The 18,000-nt window shown below is 50.5% G+C and overlaps 1 protein-coding gene across 3 annotated transcripts in view; it reads right to left on the bottom strand.

Moving 5' to 3' along the window:
* The window catches only part of NFIC (nuclear factor I C), a 96,031-nt gene extending 78,259 nt beyond the window's left edge, over positions 1–17,772 (bottom strand). For 2 of the 3 annotated variants that reach the window (XM_053372560.1, XM_053372563.1), the window contains exon 1: positions 10,737–10,954. In XM_053372560.1, coding sequence (XP_053228535.1) covers positions 10,737–10,766 — 30 coding nt within the window. In that variant the 5' untranslated portion in view covers positions 10,767–10,954. Of the gene's footprint in view, positions 1–10,736; positions 10,955–17,395 lie in introns of those variants that run through there. The other variant, XM_053372562.1, reaches the window with a different exon arrangement.
* Between the last annotated feature and the right edge of the window lie 228 nt (positions 17,773–18,000).

The raw sequence follows: 18,000 nt of genomic DNA, 5'->3' as shown, positions 1-18,000 counted from the left end.
GAATGGATGCTTTTGAATTCTTCGGCGATCAGAAGCATTTGGGACTTACGAGAAAGAGACGAGCAAGTAGCGGCAGGATAAATGTTTGTATAATCCTCTGTGGCACGGAAAAAAAGAGGATAGAGGAAAAGCTTTTTCTCACTCTGAGTGTCGGATGAGAGAAACGACTCCTTCACGTTGTCGGTCTACGGAACTCCCTCCCACAAGGTGAGAAAGTTAAGGCTACAACGAGAAACCTTGTACAGATGGTACACAACACCAGTGCAGTTAGGGAAAATGTACAAAACTAGTTCAAATATATGTTTGAAGTGTAAGGAAAAGGAGGGGACATTTTTTCGTATGTGGTGGGATGGTAAGGTAATTAAAAAAATTTGGGAAATGATTTACAACGAATTGAAGAAAGTGTCCCATTTAACATTTGTTAAAAAACCTGAAGCATTTTTATTAAGGATTGTAGGGAAAGATCGGTCAAAAAAGCTGAAAAACATCTTCATGTATGCGACAACGGCCGCAAGAGTTTTAATAGCACAAGGATGGAAGACTGAAGAAACCCCAACCAAAGAATCATGGCAAGAAAAATTGATGGGACTATGCAGAACTGTCAAAACTGACATACAAGCTGCGGGACAAAGATAACTGTGACTTCAAGGATGAATGGGAACCCTTTGCAAAGTATTTGAAGACCCAACAAAGCGAACTGGACTCCTTGGCTGGCTTTGAATAAACATTCACAAACCTTTTATTGATAATAATCACCTAAATAGTTTGAGGATTTATACAACAGCCTTTTTAGAGAAATCAAAGACTGGAACTGAGGGAAGTCGGGGGGGTGGGGGGGTTCTGTGGGTGGAGGGAGGAAAAATGGGGGGAAATAAGGATGATATGTTTCTGGATAATATGTTTTGTTTTAATTTTGAATAAAAGTTATTTAAAAACAACAACAATGAGAAGCCTTTTCTATCACATAAGCAACTTCATTGTTTTTTACCTGCAAGAAGCTCTGTGTTTGATGGCAAGAAGTCTACTCTAAGCAAAGTTCAGAAGTCGTGCGCCGCTTATTCCGTACGCTAAAGGCAACTGTCTCGGTTACTGCAAATGGAGACGCCGAGATTTCAACCTGGACCTTCGACACTGAGGTCCAGCTCTGAGGGCCTTCTGGTGGTTCCCTCCCTGCGAGAAGCCAAGTTACAGGGAACCAGGCAGAGGGCCTTCTCGGTGGTGGTGCCCGCCCATCAGACGTCAAAGAAATAAACAACTGACTTTTAGAAGACATCTGAAGGCAGCCCTGTTTAGGGAAGTTTTTAATGTTGGATGTTTCGTCGTGTTTTTAATATTCTGTCGGGAGCCGCCCAGAGTGGCTGGGGAAACCCAGCCAGATGGGCGGGGTGTAAATAATAAATTATTCATCTTGTTAATTATTGTTATTATTAATCTTACTTTATCTGTAGTGGAAGGATCCTAGCCTAACGGAACAGCACATGTCCTGCATGCAGGACGTTCTGGCTTCAACCTCCAACGGCACCCTGGGAGAAATTCCTTGCCTGAAACCCAGGACAGCTGCTGCCAAACCGTGCAGACAGGACTGAACTTGATGGAACCGACAACCTGACACGGTACAAAAGGTAGCTTCTGGTATTCCTGCTGACAAAACTACAGCAGAAAACTGGGTCTTAAGTTACGGGGGGGGGACTAGATTTTGGGGAAACATCAGCAAGAGCCATTGTGCAATGGCACAGTGAGATCTCCACCGCTGACCGCTGACCATTAGGTCCAGTCGTGACCGACCCTGGGGTTGCAGCGCTCATCTCGCTTTACTGGCCGAGGGAGCCGGCGTACAGCTTCCGGGTCATGTGGCCAGCAGGACTAAACCGTTTCTGGCAAACCAGAGCAGTGCACAGAAACGCCATTTACCTTCCCGCTGGAGCGGTACCTATTTATCTACTTGCACTTTGACATGCTTTCGAACTGCTAGGTGGGCAGGAGCAGGGACCGAGCAACGGGAGCTCACCCCGTCACGGGGATTCGAACCGCCGACCTTCTGATCGGCAAGTCCTAGGCTCTGTGGTTTAACCCACAGCGCCACCTCCCTAATTTCCAAATTCTCTGCCCCCCTGAAGAGGGTCAGGCTGGATGACCTGGAGAGACCCCCTCCGGATTTTGAAGGCGCGTTTCCCCCCTCTTCCTCTTGAGTTGCCTCCGCCCTTCCCTCTCGCCGTCCCAATTTGTTCGGAGAGCGTCACATGCCGAAAGGAAAATAAAAAATAATTGCATCCTTGACTTGGCCCGGGAGTTACGGGGCGGGATTGCAAAGTATGGAGAGGGAGGGAGTGTGCGCAGAGAGGAGAAGGGCAGAGATAAGATTGCACAACTTTTTTTTCTTCCAGCCTCCCCCAGTCTAGTTGCTGAACATTGTTCAAAGAAAACACTGGGCCCTTTCTTTGGAAATACCCTTCCTCCTTCTCTCTTCGCTCTCCCTCCCTCGCTCCTTCCCGCTTGGACTGCGTTTGTTCTGACTTCCCCGTCTGCTGACCAGATGCCCTGAATGCAACTTTCACTAGGAAAGGAAAGGGAGGGGTGGGATCTTCAAAGCAGCCTGCCCTGCTCTTGACCTTAAATACCCCTCACTAGGGAGGATGGAGGGGACGCGGGTGGCGCTGTGGGTTAAACCACAGAGCCTAGGACTTGCTGATCAGAAGGTCGGCGGTTCGAATCCCCGCTATGACGGGGTGAGCTCCCGTTGCTTGGTCCCTGCTCCTGCCAACCTAGAAGTTCGAAAGCACTTCAAAGAGCTAGTAGATAAATAGGTACTGCTCCGGCGGGAAGGTAAACGGCGTTTCTGTGCGCTGCTCTGGTTCGCCAGAGGTGGCTTAGTCCTGCTGGCCACATGACCCGGAAGCTGTACGCCGGCTCCCTCGGCCAATAAAGCGAGATGAGCACTGCAACCCCAGAGTCGGCCACGACTGGACCTAATGGTCAGGGGTCCCTTTACCTTTAGGGAGGATGGAGAGGGGAAACAGAGCAAAATTGGGGAAAGCGAGGGGGAAAGGAGGAAATGAATATTCGTGTCCATTTCCTGTTGTTCAATGAACTCTGGTTATGTTGTTGTTGTTTAGTCGTGTCCGCCTCTTCGTGACCCCCTGGACCAGAGCACGCTTGGCCCTCCTGTCTTCCACTGTCTCACGCAGTTTGGGCAAACTCATGCTGGTCGCTTCCTATGCAATATTTTTCTTTGAATCATTGACTTTCCTTTCGCTTCCAGGCATATCCGCAACTGAGCGACCTTTCGGCTTTAGCCCAGCCGCTTCGTCAGCTCTGAATCTACTTGTACTTATCCTCTGGTCTTCCTCAGTAGCATGTTGGGTGCCTTCTGACCAGAGGTGCTCATCTTCCAGTGTCATAACTTTTATATGCCTGTTGTCTTTGTCCATTGAGTTTTCTTGGCAGGGATACTGGAGTGGCTTGCCGGTTCCTGCTCCAGGTGGATCACATTTGGTCAAAACTCTCCACTACGACCTGTCCGTCTTGGTTGGCCCTGCAGGCATGGCTCATGTATGGAAGTGAGAGCTGGACCATAAAGAAGGCTGATCGCCGAAGAATGGATGCATTTGAATTCTGGTGCTGGAGGAGACTCTTGAGAGTCCCATGGACTGCAAGAAGATCAAACCTCTCCATTCGGAAGGAAATCAGCCCTGAGTGCTCACTGGAAGGACAGATCCTGAAGCTGAGGCTCCAAGACCTTGGCCACCTCACAAGAAGAGAAGACTCCCTGGAAAAGACCCTGATGCTGGGAAAGATGGAGGGCACAAGGAGAAGGGGACGACAGAGGACGAGATGGTTGGATGGTGTTCTTGAAGCGACCAGCATGAGTTTGACCAAACTGCGGGAGGCAGTGGAAGACAGGAGGGCCTGGCGTGCTCTGGTCCAGGGAGTCACAAAGAGTGGGACATGACTAAATGACTCAACAACAACTCTTTGAGAAGCCCCCTCACCTCCTGTTTTTATTTTTATTTTAGAAAAGCACAGGGAATTGGGAAAACTTAGCTAAAATCGAAGGACACCAAGGGAGGAGCTAGTAGATTTTGATACAAATGTACAGACTCCAACATTTGTACTGTATTCGCATTTCAAGAAAGTCTCTGCTGCGGAAAAACTCTGAGATTTGAATTGGGTAAGCCCGCCATGTCTCTACACGAGTCCCCGATCTAGCAATCGGGAGGCCCGCTCAGAACAGAAACTCATGCAGAAGCAATAGGAAAACTCTCCAAGCGTCCCTATTTTCCAGGGACAGCCCAGGATTCACAGAAGCAGTGCCAGATTCCGATTTGATCCCGAAAGGTCAAGCTTTTCCTTAGGACATCCCTATTTTCACGGGAGAAACGTTGGAGGGGATGGAATAGGACGTCCCTATTTTCAGGGGAGAAACGTTGGAGGGGATGGAATAGGACGTCCCTATTTTCAGGGGAGAAACGTTGGAGGAGATGGAATCGGACGTTCCTATTTTCATGGGAGAAATGTTGGAGGGGATGGAATAGGACGTCCCTATTTTCAGGGGAGAAACGTTGGAGGGGATGCATGTCTCTGGGTTGTTGTTTTTCCCTGAGAGTAAACAAGCAAACGAACTTGGAAACCAGAAGGTCGGGGAAGCCAGGAAGAAGAAGAAATGCAAAATCATGACCTAGGTTTCTAAAAGCGGCATCGAGGGAGGAGGCAGCTGAGCCCAGACGAGAGCGAGGGAAAGTCCCAAGGTGCTGAGAGACAGCTGGAGAAAGAGAGAGAGAGAATTTGCCATCAAGGGCCTGGACTCAAATCAAGCAGGTCATTGCGTCGTCCTGGCTAGGAGTGGCACCGAGTGTGCCAGGGCTATTTTTGGGCCTGGATGCTGTGGCTTTGCCAGCAAGGCAGACGTTCCCAAATGCGAGATGACGTCCCCATCCCAAGAAATGTCTCTGCGCAAACTCCTTGCCAAGGGTTTAAAATCGCTCAATTGGAAGTTGTGTCTTGGGGGGCGGGGATGGAAAGAGAGAAAGGGGCAAAATAATAAATAATAATAATTGTTTATTTATACCCCACCCATATGGCTGGGTTTCCCCAGCCACTCTGGGCGGCTCCCAACAGATTAAAAACAGAATAAAACGTCAAACATTTAAAACTTCCCAATACAGGGCTGCCTTCAGATGTCTTCTAAAAGTCAGATAGTTGTTTGTTTCCTTGACATCTGATGGGAGGGCGCCACCACCGAGAAGGCCCTCTGCCTGGTTTCCTGTCACCTCGCTTCTCGCAGGGAGGGAACCCCCAGAAGGCCCTCGGGAGATGGACCCCGGTGTCCGGGGTGGAGACGCTCCTTCAGGGATACCTGTGACCTGGTTACCCTGAGTTGGGAATTATTGGGCCGTTGCGTGGGAGGGGGAGGCAGCACTCTGGGTATGCTCAGAGGTGGGGGTATTCCTTAAATTGCCTCCAAATTGAGTTGGTCTCACTCTCTCTCTGTGTGTGTGTACATCCAAAAATGCACGTACTTCAAAAAAATTCAGCTGTTAAGATAAACACTGTCTTAGAAGAGAGTTTCCCTAGAAAAATGGGATTTTAAAAGCAGCATTCATTTTCCTTTGAGAGGCATAGCCAATGCACTCTGTACACACTCAAAGGCCCTCTCCCCCTCTTCCTGCACGAATCACAGAGAAATTGGCTCAGAAAATCACCTGAACCTCACCTGAACTCCCAATGGGCTTCAGAATAGGTGCCCTCATCCACTGACCATCATGGAATATTTTTATTTTTACTATTTTAATTACATGAATACCATCATCATCATTTTATTTATATCCTGCCTTCCCCCTCCAGCCCCCAGATCAGGACTCAGGGAGGTTAAAACAGCCATAGATAAAAATGCAGAAACGCTACAAACCTATAAAAGGCCGTCATTCATTAAACCCTAATAAAATTAAAACAGTATCTATTAAAATGCATGTAATAGAAGTATGGCAGCACTATTGAAAGCCCTTTCCTTTCAAAACGGCAGCTGTTGCAATAGGAAGGCCTTCGCTTGCTGGAGGGAGGAAAGCCAGAAGGGAGACAGCCTGGTTTCTCTCGGCAGGGAGTTCCAAAGTTGTTTCGGAGGAGCCACCACAGAGAAGGCCCCGTCTTGCACCCCCAACAAAGCGAGCCTGTGAGGTTGGCAGGACCGAGAGAAGGGAACGCCCAAACATCTCAGAGCCAGGGCAGGTTCGTACGGGAGAATACAGTTCTTCATATAGCCTGGGCTTAAGCTATATAGGTCTTAACTACCACAATGTGCTCTATGTGGGGGTCCCTTTGATGGTGACCCCGAAACTGCAACTAAGTCCCCAGACTAGGGACTGGGAGTGGCCACCAAGACCATATAACACCGGTCCTGAAAGGCCTACATTGGCTCCCAGGACGTTTCCGAGCACTATTCAAAGTGTTGGTGCTGACCTTGAAAGCCCTAAATGGCTCAGTATCCCTGAAGGAGCGTCTCCACCCCGGACACCTGGGTCCATCTCCTGAGGGCCTTCTGGCAGTTCCCTCCCTGCAAGAAGCGAGGTTGCAGGGAACCAGGCAGAGGGCCTTCTCGGTGGTGGCACCCTCCCATCAGACGTCAAGGAAATAAACGGGGCCCATGACTTACATCACAGGAGCCTACACAACACAAAACACTGTGCTATTGCACAGCTTCAGGATCTGTCCTTCCAGTGAGCACTCAGGTCTGATTTCCTTCAGAATGGAGAGGTTGGATCTTCTTGCAGTCCATGGGACTCTCAAGAGTCTCCTCCAGCACCATAATTCAAAAGCATCCATTCTTCGGCGATCAGCCTTCTTGATGGTCCAGCTCTCACTTCCATACATCACTACAGTGGTACCTCGGGTTACATACGCTTCAGGTTACAGACTCCGCTAACCCAGAAATAGAACCTCGGGTTAAGAACTTTGCTTCAGGATGGGAACAGAAATTGTGCTCTGGCGGCACAGCAGCAGCGGGAGGCCCCATTAGCTAAAGTGGTGCTTCAGTTTAAGAACAGTTTCAGGTTAAGAACGGACCTCCAGAACGAATTAAGTACTTAACCCGAGGTACCACTGTACTGGGAAATTGCATAGCTGTCAACTTTTCCCTTTTCTTGCGAGGAATCCTATTTGGAATAAGGGAATTTCTCTTTAAAAAGGGAAATGTTGACAGCTATGGTCAACTTTGGGGGGAGCTAGCCCCCTCAAATATTTTATTTGGCGATTGGCTCCTGGGCTCCACACCGCACACCTTGGCCCCCCCCGCGGCTGAAACTGAAAGTGATCCACAGCACATCTCCACATTTCAAACTTGAAAAACGTAAATATTCCTCCGTTGCAAATATGGCCCCCACGTCATTCCATGTATATGGGACTTTAAGGCGGTTACATTCATTTTTTAAAAAATGTTCTGCTTGGTTCGCTGTTTCCTAACCATCTGGTAACAGTGAGCTGGTTTTTGCCTGGGTTAAAAATAAGAGGAGCCAATCTAGAGCAGAGACTCTTGCAGACACACAACGGGTACCTTCTTCTGCACAGGGCAGCGTACTCTGCCCCTGTTATCTGTCATGATGGACTGTACCAAACCATAAAGCTAAAGGTAAAGGGACTCCTGACCATTAGGTCCAGTTGTGGCCGACTCTGGGGTTGCGGCGCTCATCTCACTTTATTGGCCGAGGGAGCCGGCGTACAGCTTCCGGGTCATGTGGCCAGCAGGACTAAGCCGCTTCTGGCGAACCAGAGCAGCGCACGGAAACACCGTTTACCTTCCCGCCAGAGTGGTCCCTATTTATCTACTTGCACTTTGATGTGCTTTCGAACTGCTAGGTTGGCAGGAGCAGGGACTGAACAACGGGAGCTCACCCCGTCATTGCGGGGATTTGAACCGCCGACCTTCTGATCGGCAAGTCCTAGGCTCTGGGGTTTAACCCACAGCGCCACCCGCGTCCCATGTACCAAACCATATCTGGTGCAAAATTACCTGTCCCATTCCCCCAGTGAGAGCAATACATCATACAGGGTTGCGGCGAGTAGCTTCCTACACGGATAGGTGTTTTGAACTAACAAAACCCTTAAAAAAACAACAACTCTGAACGAACCTCCCTTTCTTGAACCATGACTGCAATCGTTTCACAGAGCTGGGTTTTGAAACTACTGGCTGATATCTTACACAGGCTCACATGTGTTTGATCCAAGGTGAAGATTTAAGTCAAGATTTTTCCCTTTTTTTATTCTGAAACTTGGAAAGCCAGGCATTTTATTCGATCTCAGGGACAGGACTTAGAACACCAGGCTGTTTTTTTAAAAAAAAAACTAGCAAAAAGGATTTACAAGCAATGGGAAGATTTAAGTCTCAAAGCTTTCAAAAACAGGGTGTTTTTTTTTAAAAAAAGAGGGAGTCCAGAATTCTGATAACGGAATATTGATATTGGGCCAAATTGTGACTTGGCTGGGCCACATCTTTGCACATCTACTATCAAAAGCTCAGGCCAGCTTGTATCAACACGGGCCTTGTCTGTTCTAGATGCCTCTTTATGTTTTTGGGGCGGCCTAATTCAAATTCTCCCCGCTGCAGGAAAAATCCTTGAGTTTGCTATCAGTTTGTTCCCCCCTCCCACACACAACAAATGCACTTAGAAATAAAATAAAATCCACGCCCTTGATAGAAAAGGATGTCAAGGTTCTTGCGAGACGCCGCTTTGTTTGGGAGTTACTTATCAGAAGAATCACCCTTAGTTTGCAGCAAGGAAGTCGTTACATAAGAGGCCGGGTGTTCAATAATTAAAATAAAATATCAAGAATCGATCAGGGAGGGAAGGAGGAGAGGCTGCCCCGCTGGAGGGGACGCAAGAGTACGCTGCAAAAGTCGGAAGGAGCCCGCAATAATATCAGGCCCCCGGCACAATAAGGCAATGCTTCACCGCTAAGGAAAACTCGCATGTGGGAAAAAGATTTTATAGCTGGCCACATCGAGGGAAGGGTGAACACTGTGTCCTTTGCAAAGGGAGACCTGCAACCCACAGTGGATTTTGACACACACACAGAAAAAACAAACAGCCGAGGAAAACCACACAACATCCCGTGACTGGCAACACAACGAGGGCACCAGAGGAAGACAGGTTTGTGGGGAGACCCAGATGTGTTCACAACTAAGCAAAGGGACCCCTCCGAAAATTAACAGGAATGTAAGAAACTGTGCTTGCTCTGATGACGCCAGGAGAACCCGACCAGCGACTTTTCCCATGAAATATACAGCATGGCATGTGAATATTTCATGCCTCATGGTGCAACAGTGTCGTTGAAGATCGGTGGCCGACGCACATCGATGCCACAGGCATGTGGGGGGTAGGCACAGGAAGGAAGACACACACACACACAAACACACACCCCTCACTCGCAATCAGCTGTCTCTCACACGCTTGCACGCTTGCACGAAGCGCAGCCTTTGCACGAGGGCCCCGCACAGACACTATCGTCTGGGCGACACGTGCGCTGGACCGCCGTGCTCTTGCACGCCGCCTCTCTCTCATCTGGCACACACAAGCGTTCTCACTTCCATGTGCCCAGGTTCCTGGACACATCCTTCCATGCAGGGAGGAATGTGGGGCCTGTGGCACCAGCGCACGGCGCATTTTTTGCACACTCGCTCGCCCGAGCTCTTGCACGCCGCCTCGCCTGGCACACACGAGCATTCTCACTTCCATGTGCGCAGGTTCACATCCTTCCATGCAGGGGGGGCCTATGGCAGCAGCGCACGGCACATATGCACACTCGCTCTGGTGCACTGGGGTGGATTTTGAGACCTCTGGGGCACTCGAAGGCTCACCGATACTTACAAACCCACAGCGCGCACACTGAATTCACCCTTACGCACGGTGGCATGGAATAGCCTTGCAAACTCCGGCACATTGGGACTCATGCGCTCGGCATTCTTGCAAAAATGTGCTCTCTCAGACACACACAGCCCTCTCTCTTTGCCAACTTATCAGAACTTGGTGCATAGTTGGGGAAACAGTTGATATTAAGCCTCTCCTCTCCTCCACCGAGAAACCCTAGCCGCCCACTCCATCCCGCCCCCCAGTGTGGAAAGAGAGGCTGTTCTTGCGGTCACCAGACCACCAGCCCATGCTCCCTAAGGAGTGCAGATTACGGGGTGTCCTGCTCCCCACATCTCATACTGATCCAGATTCGTGCATTGTTAAAAGCAAGCAGTTCGGCTCAAAACACAACAACCAGGAGGGAAGGAGGGTGGGTTTTTTTCGGGGGGGGGAGTGGTGGTTTAGGAGGGTAGGATGCAAAGAGAAACTTATTGCAATCGACCTGCAAAGTGGGGAAAGGGGGGGGGTGTTTGACAGAGATCGGGCGCCTTTTGCAAAGCTCAACTGACTCAGAGGCGGACGAATGCACAGACCGCTTTCTCTGTCTCCAACAACGCCCCCCCCCCCCCGCGCGCGCGCCACAAGCCCGCAGCCCCGCCACGCATTTTCTGCAATGGACAAAACTCTTTTCTCCGGTGGGGGGGGTGTTGGGGTGGAGAGAAAGGATTTTGAGAGGGGGGACGGTGGGTGAAAGGAACCGAGCTGCGAAGAGGAAACAGATTTCAATCCCCCCCCCAAAAAATGATACAAATTAGCAATGCAAAAAGGAAGGAAGGAAGGAGAGGGGGTGGAAAGGAAATCTCTGGTAAAAGGGGGGGGGAGGAAAAAGGCCTTAATTACCTGGGCGAGGCAGAGAGGTGAAGAATACATCTCCAAGCTGTCGCGGAGTAAACCGTTGAGGAGGGGTTTTTTTTGAGGGGGGGGGAGAAGAGAGAGGCTTGAGAAAGCAGCTCCAAGCGTAAAAGTTACTGAGTCATTTCGGAGGCTGGAACAGTTTCCCCCTCTCACACTCTCCCTCTCCCTCTCTCCAACACACACACACTCACTCTCTCTTTCCCGGCGATGGATCGGTGCGGGGGGGAGGGGAGGAGACGGCGAGGGGGAGGGTGTCCGAGGGGAGGGGTGGGACCAGGGAGAGCGGGGGGGGGAGAGAGAGAGAGAGAGGAAAGCACGCCTAACCCTCCGAAAGAGAAGCATTTTATATATATATATATAAATCCAACTTTTTAAAAAATAAATAAATTAGGAGGGGTGGCTGCAATCGTATCCAACCCTACGCGTAGCGCGCACAGGGCGCGTGCATGCAATGCGCTTTGGTAAAAAGTTAACGCGTCGCTTTTCGAGAAAAGGTGGAAACCTGGGATGGTAATTCACAGCGATGATAATAGGTAGGTGGGTAGGTAAGGGACCACAACTGCCGGCGCGAAAGCACCCGAAGGCTGCGATCCCGCACCCACGTTTTAGCTAGGAGCAAAGGTCGTGTCGAACTCCGGGGCTGGAGGGTGGGGGCGCCTTCCTCCTCGCGAGGAGACGTGCCCAAAGATCGCGCCTTTACGCAGGCGATTTAAAAAATATATATAATGAAATGAGATCGTATGCGACTCCGGCAACGTCTCCGGGAAAAGAGGAAAGGTCCACAATTATTATTATTATTATTTTAAATTATTTATTTATGGGCTTTAAAAAGGGGGGATAGGTTCACAACCCGGGAGGGGGCTAAAAATAATATGATTTAAAAAACAATAATCCATAAATGCTGTACTAACATCCTAGGGAAGGGAAGAACGGAGGGGAAGAGATGGAGTTTACCCCCCCCCCCACCCACCCAAAAGAAACCACTTTTAAGAAAAGAAAAAGCTGAGATGCAGACTTGGGAATTTTTATAAGGTGTGAAGCAAACAGGCCTGAGATGATAAATAATAATAATAATAATCAGTCAAATGTCCATTTCGGAGCGGTGGAGAGAACTCCCATATTCTCCCTCTGGGAGGGGATTTGAAATGAAAGAGCAAACTTTGGAGTGAGAGAAAGGTGTTTGCTTTTTTAAAAATCATCTGGATTTGCATAGATCCTTACAGCTAAACTCCCCAAAAAGAAACTCAGTTTCTCCGAGTGGTGGGGTTTTTGGGGGGAGAGTTTAGAAATCAGAATCAAGTCCTCCGAGAAAGGGGTGCGTGAGGCGTGCCCGGCGTTACTCCAACCGAGAGAAGAGGACCTCCCCATTCCTTTGAGAGGCTCTACTTCCGAGTAGACCTTGGCTGGACTCAGCAGCACTCTAGATCCGGGCGAGAATCGCCGGAACAGGGGAACGACGCGCTGCAGGAACCGCGTCTCCAAAGCTTTCAGCTCAGGAAACTACCCGCTCGCGCGCACCTTTCGCGAGGAAAAGGGATTCGAGAGGAATAAACGAAACCTCTTCCTATTCTGGAGCACTCTCGCCCTCCCTCTCGCCTTTTAAAAAAATCCCATTATTGCCACCGACCTTCCGCACGCACCTTGCGAAGCGAAAACGCACGCGTACCCAAAGTTTCCTAAGTCAGGACTGAGCGACGCACAATTGCCTGAAAGGGCGCTTGTATATAGACAGCTATCATCTGAAGAGGAGGGAATTCCAAACTTAAAGTAGTTTTTCTTTCCTCCTACGCCCCCAACCCAGTTTTTAGCTCTCGGCAAAGAAGCCCTAACTCTCTCCCAACTTCTATTCCCTTCTGCCCCCGCGCCAGCGTCAACAAAAATCATACTTTGGTAAGCTAATGTAACAGCAGGCTGTTGATTCTGGTAACAGTAGCAATAAAACCAGGATGTTTCTCAACATAACCCTGGGCATGTTTGCTCCGAAGTCTCGCCGGCCTTACTTCCAGGTAAGGAAGATGTGCGCGGGATCGCGGCCTTTCAGGCCAACTGCTCAGAAATGAATTAAGTTCAATGGGGCCTTCAGCTGCTTATAGGCTTGAGAGTAAGCCCTCCCCCATTGAATTCAATGGGGCTTTACTTCCGAGTAGGCACCCACAGAATTGCCTTGTTGGTGGATTTTGGGAGGGGGGGCAGGCCGTTTAATTAGGGTCTGTGGGATGGGAGGCGGCGTCCATGGGTTTTGGAGATCTGTCCAGACCCCACTCCGAATAGAAAGTGAAGTGATTCGCTCCCTGGAAAACCACTTTTAGCAGATGCTGGAAAGCGGCCCAGCAAGTCAGACGACAAGGGGAGACACCCCCTACAAAGAAATAAACAAACAAGGAGACCCCCCCTATTCTTTTGGAACGGGGGTTCTTTCAGGGCTCTGTCTGCAAAGGGTTGTGAAAATCACAAAGAGAGATTTCTCAGAGACCGGCTAGGAATGCTGACCACAGCGCAAGAGCTAACTTTCTGGGTACCCCCGAGCACCCACAAAATTCCCCATGAGGGGGCCGGGTACCCACAAATTTCGGTGCCAGGGCCATGCACGCTGCAGGGCACCCGGGGTCGCAGGGCCAAGGTGGTACTCAGTCTCTCTCTCTCTCTCTCTCTCTCTCTCTCTCTCTCTCTCTCTCTCTCTCTGTGTGTGTGTGTGTGTGAGTCTGTGTGTCCCAAACCAACACACACACCACAACACACCACACCACAACAACACAACACAACACAACACACCACACACACCAGGGCACAATCCCAAAAAGAGGCGCGATTGACTTAACCCCACACCTCCCATCTGCTTTCCCCTTCGCCAGTTGCAGATTTCTCAAGACCTATGCTTCGCCAACTTCACCTCCTTATTTGCAAAGGGGTGTGTGTGTGTCAAAAAACACAACACACACACACACACACACACACAAAAACCACCTCAAAAAACCCAGGAGGAGGGCTGGATAGAGGTTGATATGTCCTTCCCCCATCCCCCGAAAAGAGAAAACGCGGCCCAGTTCCCTTTCTGCCAGGCGTTTGGAGAAGAAAAATTAACTCGGCTCCCAAACTTTTCCCGAACCACAAAACTTTTGTTCCGGACATGGCCGGCAGTTGGAAGCAGAATAAAATAAAAAGAAGGGGGAAAGGGGAAGGGTTTTTATTTTTTAAAAAAGGGGTGTGAGTTTCTGTAGAAATGGAACCATAACCCGGCTCTCTGTTACGCATGAAAAAGGCGCATGATTTCTGACTTGAGCTCGGCTTCTTAAGGAAGGCTGAGGTTTGGGAACTCCCCAAAGCGTGGCGAGTTCGCTGCCTCTCCTGGGAAGTTAAGGATCCGCCTGGAGGTAATAACACCGGCCCTGTTTACTTCTGAAACCGGCGCAAAATAAGGAGGAGGATGAATAGGAAGCGTAAAATGAGGTCACAATGAGGACTAGCGGCTTGCTGGAGGAGCGGGGAACTTTCTAATGGCGCAATTGAATAGCTGCGCGGAAGAAGCGTAAAAAAAAACCCTGGTTAATTTAAACAGTTCTCTCTCTCATTATGAAAAGGGACATCTAGCCCTGAAATATCAAGTTGTTGTTTTTTGATCCGCAGGGCTGGACTTTCGACTCTGTTTACAGGACTGCCATATATGAGAGAATGATTTATACAGTAGCCTTTCATTAAGAATTTAGCCATAATTCTGCGGTCGGGGGAAGGTAAGGGGAAGAGGGAAACTAGGAAATCACTGCCTCCGGCCGCTGCAAGGCCTCTGGCTCCGTCAAACTGCCAGTCTTTGAGGTGCCCCCCCTTTGCTGCAACTGACAGACAGGGATGTCCCTGTGGAACTAGATTTCTATCTGCAGGGATTTATTTTATTTTAGGGCATGGGTGATCTTCAGCCGTGTATGAGGAGCCCCGCTTTACAGTCTTGTAGACGTAGGGCCCCCAACCAGAGACCTATCACCTCATGGGCCATTTACTGAGATGCAGACTTGCATTCAGACAACCACTGTTCACGTGAACGATCAAACATGCCGATAATTCGCTATATCTATTAATTGATGTGGGTGGTTTGTCTGGAATGTTTGAGTGGTGTGTTTGCTTTGGAAGGAGAGGGCTGTGATTCATACGTTCATTCCAACATTTTTCTACATCCTCCCGCTATAAGCTCCTACAATTATTATTGCTCCACATTGCAAACGACGAAGTATTTTATTTTTTTGGCCTCGGCTGGCGTTTAGCCCCCACTCCAAAAGCCAAATCTATATCACTAATGGGAGCCTCAAACCTTCTTCTGCTCCCCCTCCCGTTTCATTTCTCTCCTACTCCGATTTTATTTTGGAGGGGAGGGTGTTCCACGCAATCCGGATTTTTAAAAGTTTGGGAGATGACACCGCTTAGCCAAGCCACAGCGCGCGGGGATTATTATTATTATGCGGCTGTCGGGAACAGCCACGTAAAATTCCAGATTTCCTTCAAAGTCAAAGAATTTGGGGTGAGTTTTTTTTGGGGGGAATGAGGTGCGACTGGAAGAGGCGGCGACGGGAGGAAAGAATTCGGACTAACTGCGGCACTTTTCCCCTCCGCAAACTTCACGGCGTTCTCCCCCCCCCCCGCCGCCCCGATCCTAAGCGTGTCTGCTCAGAAGCAAGCCCCGTTCAGTTCCATGAGGTTTCCAGGTAAGCGAATGAGGATCGTGCCCTTAAAAAAAAATACTCCCCAAGCTTCTACAAGACCGTGGCTCATCCCGTGGAAAAACTTCCTGACTCAGGACAAAAGGCAGATTTACTCGCGAGGAAGCCCCGCTGGTTTTCAAAGGACCCGTTGGAACTTTAGCCTGGGAGTAGGCCCTATAGTGCCTACTCATGAGGAAGCCCCATGGGGCTTACTTCCAGGTAGATTGGTGCAGGACCCTCGACTTCTGAGCAGCCCGCAGGCTTAATATTGAGCAAAGCCAGTTTAAAGTTGGCTTTGCAGGGCAAATCCGACTCGCACGTGTTTACTCGGGAGTAAGCTCCCACGGACAGCAATGGAGATTTTGTTCCTGAGCGAAACAGCTCGAGACTCGTACGATGTGCCCTCCGGCGGTGGCACGCTTGTCCCGTTGAGTTCCACAGAGCTTTACTTTAGAGTAAACGCGTGAGAGGGTCGGGGGGGGGGGGAGCCCGGAGCTCATCCCAGGAAGGCGCGGGCAGCGCGGGGATACAGAAACCGATCGCCATCGATTAATCGAGCGATCGTTCTCTTCGATCGAAGGCTCCCTGCGGAATTACCAGGCGGCGCGAAGTGGGGAGGGGAGAGGCGAGAAAAATCCCCTTTGAACTCGCTGCGACTTGGCTTCCCAAGGATAGATCGCCGCACTTAAAAGAGATCTATTTTTAGAATTGAACCCGGCTTGGAGTTGGGTGTGCGGAGGAAAATGGACGGAGGAGGGTAAAGGTTAGAGCGAGGAAGAATTTTTTCTTCTTCTCCTTTTCCCGTGCGGGGCGGGCGGAGCTGCAAAGGCTGCAGCCCAGCCGGTTTGTGTGTCTCTCTGTGTGTGTGCACACGCGTGCGCGCGCCTTTCTCCCTCTCCCGTCCACCTTGGGCTCCGCAGAGCTCAAGACCTTACTGCTGACGAAGCGGCCTTCGCCGAGTCTGCCGCAGGGCCCAGCTCGCTTAGCCAGAGAGAGAGAGAGACAGTTAATTTTTACGCGCAGGATAGAGAGAGAAAGGGGAGGGCGTTGGAGAGAGGGAGATCTTTCCAAGGTTGGAGGGGAAAGGGAGGGGGGCCCTGCCCTCTTCAGCTCGAGAGCTGGATCGGGGCCAAAGGCAGCAGTTAGCGGCGCCCAGAGAAGCCCCGGCGTCTCCCTCTTCTCTCCTGCTCTCCGCTAGGCGTCATGTTCAAGTTCAGCTCGGCTCCCTTCCTCCTCCGCCCCCTTCGCCAGAGCGGCCATTTTCCGCTACATCTACCGTTTGCTGAGCTAGCTGCCAAGAGAAAGAGAGGGGGGGAAGGGAGGGAGGGGGGGAGAGATGATTGCCACACACACTCCCCCGTCTCTCTCCCTCCTCCATCGCAGATTCTTACGCATTCTCCCCCCTCCCCAATTCCATGCGTAAAAGCGCACCGGATTTGGAGAGGTAGGACACTCCGCAGACTTTATAGCGCTTTGCATTCTCCACCTCTGCGCACCAGTCCCCCCCCCCCCACACATTAAACTCTGACACTTTGCACCAAGGACGGGTGTGGGGGGGGGAGGGTGGTCTTCATCTAGGCAAGGCACTACGGCAAAACGCGACGGGGGCTTTCCGAATAGGGGCGCGCTCTTTCCGGAACGGGGCATCCCCAAAGACTGAGAGTAATGCCCTTTTTCCAACCACCCTGGTCGTGCCAAGATCCTTTCTGTTTTGATTCTAACAAGGCTCTCCCCTCCCCCCACCGCCAGCACCCTATTCCTCCCCCCCCCCAGCCCACCTGCCTCGGACTTTCTCTCTCTCCCCCCCCCCCCCCACAAACCCCACCTCCATCAACTTATCCTGCCCACCGACCCGCTCCTCCGCCACACCCCACCAAGGAAATCGGTGTGTATGGGGGGGATATTATTATTATTATTTTTTAAAAAAGGATTTGGAAACTGACGCGAAAAACTTACCATCACCCAAGCGAAATTGACCAGGGCGGCAGAGCGGCTGAATGCCAACAGGAAACTAAGGTGGCGGCCGGCGGCAGAGAGAGAAGGGGCTTATTTATTTATTTTTAAGGTCCCACCAAGTTGTTGTTGTTGTTTTTAATTTGCGGAGGGCGAAGGGAAGGGAACAACCTCGCCTCCTCCCCGGAGAGAGGAAAAATAATAGCAGCAACAACCCGAAAAGCGGAGCCAGATCTTCGTTCCCTTCAGCGTCGGGTCAGTTCTGCCCAGGCGCCTTCCGTGGCTGGGTCGACAGCATCTTTTAAGGTCCCAGCTCAGGAGAACCCGCTGCGCCGTGGCCCTCCCCAGATGTCAGTGAAGTAGGGGAGGGGATGGTTTCTCGCCCCCTCGGCCCCCCTCCTCACTCTCTCTCTTTTTGGTAAAATAATTAAAAAATAAAATAAACCGGGGGTTATTTAGTTGCTAGGTCACATCGCCGGGGGTGGGGGACACACACCAAAATCCTTCCTGGGTTGTGAAGACGGGGGAGGGGGGTGCTGAGGACTTGGTGGTTGTTAACTCTAGAGAGTCACACAGAGGGGGTTCTTAATAAAGGGGTTGGCGCGGTG

This window comes from Podarcis raffonei, chromosome 18, assembly GCF_027172205.1.
Source record: "Podarcis raffonei isolate rPodRaf1 chromosome 18, rPodRaf1.pri, whole genome shotgun sequence".
Taxonomy (NCBI): Eukaryota; Metazoa; Chordata; class Lepidosauria; order Squamata; family Lacertidae; genus Podarcis; species Podarcis raffonei.
This window is presented reverse-complemented; position numbering and strand designations above follow the sequence as displayed.